This window comes from Ziziphus jujuba, chromosome 1, assembly GCF_031755915.1.
Source record: "Ziziphus jujuba cultivar Dongzao chromosome 1, ASM3175591v1".
Taxonomy (NCBI): Eukaryota; Viridiplantae; Streptophyta; class Magnoliopsida; order Rosales; family Rhamnaceae; genus Ziziphus; species Ziziphus jujuba.
In genome coordinates, this window is record NC_083379.1 from 21,116,020 (window position 1) to 21,123,819 (window position 7,800).

At 33.9% G+C, this 7,800-nt stretch overlaps 1 protein-coding gene and 1 long non-coding RNA gene across 2 annotated transcripts; one reads left to right on the plus strand and one right to left on the minus strand.

The window, feature by feature from the left end:
• The first annotated feature begins 635 nt into the window (after nucleotides 1-635).
• On the plus strand, nucleotides 636-1,982 carry LOC112489563 (uncharacterized). The gene is made up of 3 exons (XR_003053840.3): nucleotides 636-805; nucleotides 1,554-1,648; nucleotides 1,831-1,982. It is a non-coding gene; the product is annotated as an uncharacterized LOC112489563 (long non-coding RNA).
• A 334-nt stretch (nucleotides 1,983-2,316) lies between these two features.
• Nucleotides 2,317-4,322, minus strand: LOC107404493 (polyphenol oxidase, chloroplastic). Its single transcript, XM_016011447.4, has one exon. It carries the CDS (start codon nucleotides 4,292-4,294, stop codon nucleotides 2,483-2,485), a length of 1,812 nt encoding a protein of 603 aa, XP_015866933.2. The 5' UTR covers nucleotides 4,295-4,322; the 3' UTR covers nucleotides 2,317-2,482.
• Between the last annotated feature and the right edge of the window lie 3,478 nt (nucleotides 4,323-7,800).

The window sequence follows — 7,800 nt, forward strand, 5'->3', positions numbered from 1 at the left end:
AGGCATTGCTTCACTGCAATTTGATATGGATCAAGAAGACATTACTTTGGTTACTTTTGGTCACTCAACATTCTTGAATTCATCATTTTTCATATTGTTTGTAATTTCTTCTTCCAGTCGTCCTTTTTTCTCTTCTTCTTTCTTCTCTTCACTCGTCTCTTCTTCAAAAAACCTAATTTTAGGAAGCAAATAAGATGACATTAAGCATTAAAGGTCTAATTTGCACAAACTAAAAAATTTAAGTTTCATATCATATAACATTAAAATTCCAGGATACCAGATAACAACTAATCCTATTATATATATCATATGCCATAATTTAAATGTGGTATTGTTAAAATAATAAAAAATGCTAGTTTAAATTACACCTCAAAGTTTTTTCTTTTTCTTTTCTTTTTTTTTTTTATTGTAATAAAATTGTCCCTAACTTAAACAGACAAGATTATACATATTACCTAATCTTATTTGTCAAATGTGGTGATGACATAGCATGGAATAAGCGTACTGCATTTTGCATGTACTATCATATAATTGTACTACTTATGTGGAGGGGGTAATTTTGACATTGTACTGATACCGTTATGTGTGTGTGTGTATATATATATATATATATGTTTAACATCTCCATTGAACGAGAAGCATGTAATTATTCTAAGAAAAAAGAAGAAGAGAAGAATCAAACGAACATATAACTCCATCTAGTTGTATGTTCTCGCATCGCATGGATATTAATTAGCGTCCATCTAGTTGTTCTCGCATCACATGGATATTAATTAGCGAGACAGAATCTATTGAGCCTCTCATGGTATGTATTAGTTAATAATTTGCTTTGTTTCAGTTTAATTCATAGTTTAAGCATGCTACAGTTTCCAACATATAGATAGATATAAATGGCCGGAGCCATTCAATTACAAAAGCATCTCTGCAGAGCAGAATGATTCATACATAATGTATACGCACAATCAAATTTACGTCAGATTGAATAAATTTTATGTGATGGTTTCATAAAAGATCTTCTTTATCTTTTAATTATTTTAAAAATATATTAGTAATTTAATCTAGATTTAGTTAAACACCAAAATGCTACTTGGACAAAAATATACCATAGTCTCAATTTGATTTGAGCTTGGCACCTATTACATATATAATAGAATATTTGACATGGTAAAAATGAGGAGGAACTTATGAAGAGGAACTCTTATGTAGCTTCTATGTATTAATCCACAGTATCTATCCAATGGCAATTATTTAAATATTTTTGATTTTTTTTAAAAATAAAACCCAAATAGGAAAATAGAAATCCATAAAATACGCATGAGACCGATTATCAACTATTGTTTGTGAATGGTTCAGCTTTTTTAAGATTAATTAAAACTTTTTCGTATGTGGCAACTCATATGGTATGTCTCTCTTCATAAGTTTCCTTAAGAGGTCCATAATTACCATATTAAAACTGAGTTATATATATTATATATATAAAATATTATAAACACATAACCCTCTTCTAGTCCTCTTCTATTATTTTTATTTTATTATTTTATTATTTTTTGTAGAAACCCTCTTCCTAGTCTTGATGGTTACTATAGATGTGCTGGTATCATCAAGGAAATAAAAAAAAAATTCAAAGGGTCGATAGGAGAGAAGAAAGGTACGTTTTCATGCATGTTTAATATTTGACAGCATTATCAATACATTTACATTTGTATATAGTGATTAAATATATATATATATATATATATGCGCATGATTCATGATAAATATCTATAAGATAATTCATGACTGTAAAGTTTGACATTTTGGGTGTTTTATTTTTAATTTACTCTCAAAAAGGTACATGATTGTGCACATGCTTCATGCCTTCGATGAGATTTCGAGCCCAATATCTGACTCTAATGCCAGAAGACAGGCAATATATCTATTTGGTTCGTTTTCCTCCGGATCGTCAGGGCAATTAAAAAAATACTTTTTCAACATGTTAGCAGGTAATGTGTTATAATGTCAATTAATTATTCAACTTCTTGATTGGTCGATCAAAAACAAAAAACTTCTTAGTTAATTGTTATCGTAATTTTTATATATAATATATATGTATATTTGTCTTTTTTAGTTTGAAGTCAACTCTTTATTAATTTAACCAATATTGTAAAAGTAAAATACACATTTGCATACATCAAATTTCTTACCCTATGACAAAGCAAATATCGTTTTTCGTTCAAACAAGTTATGAGCAATCAAATTAACTAGCAATTTTTTCTGCTCACGGAAACGCAAATTTCAGTTTAAAAAAAAAAAAAAGAAAAAAAAAAAGGAGCAAAATAACAACTTCAAGTAGCGGGATTGCAATAGATTGGAGGCCCTGCCACGGCACAAGGGGCAGAAACACTTATTTGTACAAGAAGAAAAGGAGTAAAACAAGTTCGGAAAAAAACTAAAACAATGGCTACCAAGCTTGAATCGATGTACGATATATGATTCCAAAGAATTAAGCAAACTCAATTTTGATCCCACCAATCTTGACATGGCCCTTCCCGAACCTGGGAATCAAAGTGATAATCACCGTATCATCGTCGTCGGCATCCAAATCCTCCAACAAGTCCGTCAACCCTAAACTCAGGCAAGTGTTCAACTTCTTCTTGTGCTTGTGCTTGTGAGGAACGCTCACAAAGCTTCCGGCAAACTCCGATTTGCCCGGCCCGCTAGGCAGATCATCCTCATCATTCACATAAACATCGAATTTCACAGCCACGTCTCGGTCGAACTCGATGTTGTCGATCACCAAAACCTCCTCTTCGTCTTCCTTTTCCTTCTTGCTCCTCGACTTCTTCGGCCTAGCCACCGCAGTCTTTATCACCGAATCCAATATCAACGGAAAATCGGATTTCGGCGTTAGCTTCGTGTCAGCGGCATTCGCTACACCCAAAGACTTCACAACCCTCCCTATGCTCCTGCTTAAGTTTGTTTTTCGAGGCGTTGGTTTTGAGTTCAACCATGGAATATCAACATCTTGATAGACATAGCCGAGCTTTTTCTCGTCGAGACAATCTCGGACTTTAACACGAACAAGCTGTGCATTCTCATCGTAGAACAGAAAGCTTGCATTTAGCCAATCTGGATCGGTAATATCTGTCCTTCTTCCTCCCAATGTTTTCCATATCGTCCACATGCGATCGATATTGGAATGGTGCGCGTAAAATATTGGATCTCTTCCGGCGGAGTAGAAGTTTCCCATGTTTTCCAAATTAGGCTGCGTATTGTCACCGCACCAAACGTGGACTGGACCGTGCGGAATGTTCTCCACAGCACCGCCACCGGGATCGGTATCATCGCCGGCACGATAAGGCCTTCCGAAGAATAGACTCGCACTCTTGCCGTTGGAAACCATCTGGCGATACATGATAGTGAGATTGCTGGAAAACTGATCTTGATTTGACGTTGGAACATCGCGGCCATTGTAGTCGAGGTCGAGGAGCGTCGGCGGCTGGTGATTGGCGTTTCTCAGCTGGTCATAGAGCGGTGACTTCGGGTCGGCGTAAATGGCCGGCATTTGCATGCCGGCCGGAGAGTCCCAATTCCAGAACGGCATGGCGAAATTGGGGTCGCCGATAAGCTTGCCTAGGATTTTCTCAAAGAAATATAAGTAAAATCTGTGGAAGGGAAAGAAAAGCCAAGAATTGTGAACTTGGACGTCAAGATTTGGGAAGCCAACTTGGTGGTAAGCACCATCGCAATAAGCACAATGGACGTTAGCTTGTTGCTTGAAACTACGTGGGTCGCTATCGGGAAGAGCTTTCATGAGCTGAAGGGCTCTGGAGAACTTAGCAATATATTCATCGTCAACCGCATGAGCTGCTGGCCGGACGCGAAACTGGTTGGTTGGAGAAAGTAGCTTGAAATCTATGATCTTTGAGGATGTTGGTGGGCAACAATTGGTTGGTTTTGCACCGGCCGGCAGGTCGGCCGCGCCACAATGAGATAGGTCCGGCGACACAGGCGTGGCGAAGGCAAAGGGGTCGGAGCCCAGCCCCGCCACACCATATAGCCCTCCCAGACCAAGGAGCACATTTCTCCTGTCAAATTTTGCTAGAGGAGATGATTGGTCGTCATTGGAGCTAGTGGTATGGTTTTGATCACCACTTGCTGATTTGCATGAAACTCTATGTGCAAATTTGCAGTGCTTTTGTTTTCCATTAAAAAGTGAGATTTGGGATTTGTTATGGAATAAGGAATTGGTGGAGATTGAAGAGGAAGAGGAGGTTGTGGTGGCTGGTGGTGCCGTAGGAGATAGAGTTGCCATGGCTTTGGGTTTTGGTGCAATGACAATGTAGGCTTTGTTTATATAATAAAAATTGTGCACGAATTTTCTCTAACGTGTGTAAGATTACTTCACATCTTAGCCACCATCTAAGTTGACAAAAGGAAAGATTAAGAATGTAGATTCAGCACGTTCAATTAGACATAAAAATTTCCAAATTGGGTAAGAAATTTCTTCATTCAGGGTTAATAGTAATTGGCATTAGCACTTGTATAAATCTGAGGTCCGTTTTATAGGACTGGGATCATCTATTCCATTTTTTATTTCCCTAACTTTGTCCAACCAATAAAAATTGAACACATCGTTTAACAAAATTCTACCTTTTCTTTCCGTTACCTCTTTTAACTCACTGCCGTTTTCTCTCCGTTACTTAACAGCCCCATTCTTGTCCAGACATACACTGCAACAAGCTTTGATTCTTCTCTATTTTTCTGGGCCCCACCGCATTAAATGTGAAAAGATTTATTTATTTATTTATTATTATTTTTATTTTTTCCCCTTTTTTCGCCTTAGAACTCGCAGCTTTTATATTTTTTTTATTTTTAATTGTGAGGCAACCATTTAAACTTCCTCTATTTACTTCTTTTTGCTAAATCAGAGATTAAGGTTAAACTTGATGGATTTTGTTCCTCTATGGTATTAAAGACTTAAAGTGCCTTCAAAATTACACATACAGGCATTAGTTTGTTAGAGAAATTATTGTATACCTCTTCCTCCTCCAAGCTATCGAAGGTGGTGAAAAAGATCAATCAGCTCTTTCGAAATTCAAAAACTAACCATATGGCCTAATGAGGATGGGTAAGATACTACCTCATAAATGAAAGATGGGATATCGAAAATCCAGTGGTAAGGCATTGTCTCAACCTTTAGAGTAGGGGGTTGTATTTGAACTTGCAAAGAGGTCGGCCATTAATGAAGAGGCAGCAACTAATAATGTGACTTGGAGTCCCTTGGAAACTAATTTAGTTTATATGTTTCTTCTTTTAAAGACTTAGTGTGCCTCCAACATTAAAGAGAAACAAAATTCCTCACATTAATATTAATAACTGCCTTAGCAAGCAGATATTAAAAAAAAAAAAGAAAAAAAAAAAAGAAGAAACTTTAATGGCTATCTAACTGTGTATAAAATCTATTTAAAACATTTTTAAGGGATTTTTTATGATAAAAAAATATATTTTCTATAACAAAGAGTATTTTTTAAAATAACTAGTAAAATTTAAAAATATTCTTTAACAAATTTTCTATTTAAATAGAAAATTTTATATACATAATGTGTATCAAAGTGGAATTCTTATTGGTGCACATAACCAATAAAAAAAAATTACCATATATAGCATACATTCTAATCATTTTATAAAAATCTAGATCATTTTGCTAATCCGTTAATCCTCTGTTATCCTTTTTTATTTTATTTTGTTTTTTATTTCTTTTTGCTCCTCTTCCACCTTCTTTCTCTTCATGCCATTTTTTTTCCCAAGAAAAATAGAAATCCTCTTTCCATTGAGTTCCATCAATGAAAAGTGCACCACAGACCAAAAGGATTATCATGGTTCTATTTTGGAAAGGTACCCATACATGATATAGAAACCCCTAGAGCATTTATCCTACCTTCTTGAACTCTTGCATAGGAGAAAGGAGCTTCTTCGGAATGGGTCAAACAAGCCTCGTTCAGCTTGTGAGGGAGAAGAATCTCGATGAGTTTCAAAAATTGGGAGGTGTTAATTGAGTAGCATTGGCCCTCAAAACTAGTATAGAACATGGGATTTCATCCTCCTCCATTGATGGCCAATGCAAAGCTTTCGGTTCAAACACTTACAAGAAACCTCCTACAAAAGGGTTTCTGTATCATGTATGGGAACCTTTCCAAAATAGAACGATGATCATCCTTTTAGTTGGTGCACTTTTCATTGGTTTGGGAATGGAACTCAATGGACAGAGGGTTTCTATTTTTCTGGGAAGAAAAAATGGCGTGAAGCGAAAAGAGGTGGAAGAGGAGGGAAAAAAAAAAAAAAAATAGATAACATAGGGTTAACGGGGTTAACAAGTTGATATGGATTTTTATAAAATGATTAAGATGTATGCTATATATGACATTTTTTTATTGGTTTTGTGCACTTTGGTACTTGTGTACAGAGAAATTTCTCTTATTTAAATTTTTAATTTTTATTTTTTCTATAAATATTTATTGTTTTACTTGTAATTTTTATTTAAATTTTTAATTTTTATTTTTTCTATAAATAATTATTGTTTTACTTGTAATTTTTATTTTTTATATGAATTATCTAATTTTTAAATATTAGAATAATAATAAAAAAAATATATTACATTTAATTAAATTTATAAAATATTAAAATAAAAAATAATTTTAATTTTCTACAGTTTTGAAAAGCAAAACTAATTTTTTATATTAAAAAATTTAAATAAAAAATTATTGGAACTTTTTTCGAAATATTGTTTCTCTCTTTAAAACGAAAAAAATGATGCATTTAAAGAATCATGGGATGCTTTTAATTATGGGAGAAAAGAGGAAGAGAGGAAAATAAATAAATTATAAAAATCTTCACATTTAATGCGGTGGGACCCAAAAAAAAATTGAGAAGAATCGAAGCTTGTTGTGGAAAGAGAATGGCAGTGAGTTAAATGAGAAAACGGAGAGAGAAGAGCCAGAATTTTAAATGACGTACCCATTTTTATTCGTTGAACAGGGCTAGAGAAATGGAAAAATGGATGAAAGATCTCGGTCCCATCTTATATATATACTATATGTATATACTTTTTTAAATGACTTATTCGTTGAACAAGGTTAGAGAAATGGAAAAATGGATGAAAGATCTCGGTCCCATCTTATATACTATATGTATATACTTTTTTACTTTTTATTTTTTATTTTTAAGTTTTTCACATTATGGAGGGCAGAACTTATATTCTATCTGTTCTAATCTAATTATGGGTAACCTTAAGAAAAGGATTAGGAAGTACAACCAAAATCTGTGGCTGCACATCAAGAGAACTTGATTGTCAGAAGGTCGTAGAGATCGTGTTAGCTATATGGAACTTTTTTATTTGTGTAATGGTTTAGGATTAAAAGTGTGGATGAATAAGGTTTAGTTCTAACAAATCCACGATAAAATAGTAATAAATAACAATTACAATAATATTAATAAGGACAGAAAGAAACTATTTTTTAAATCAACATGCCTATTCTTAAAGAAGATTCAGTCTTCTAGAATTGTGATTAAGAAAACACCCTAGAACATGCGGTCACGTGATGAAAAATTGACAAAGTATTAATTTAATATTTATTTCCATCTACACGAGGGCAAAACAAACCTTTCCATAATTCAATTTAGTCGGGAAAAAAAAAAAAAAATCATATGCTAAGTGGTGGACATGGTAATCGTCAGTTAGTGATCAATTTTGAAACCTAAAAGGTTGAGTATTTTTTTTAATAAAGTCCAAAAGGGTAAATGAATATTGGTTAAATGTAA

What these genes read in the sequence shown, in the direction of transcription:
- LOC107404493 (XM_016011447.4), bottom strand. Translation starts at nt 4,294, where the DNA reads ATGGCAACTCTATCTCCTACGGCACCACCAGCCACCACAACCTCCTCT.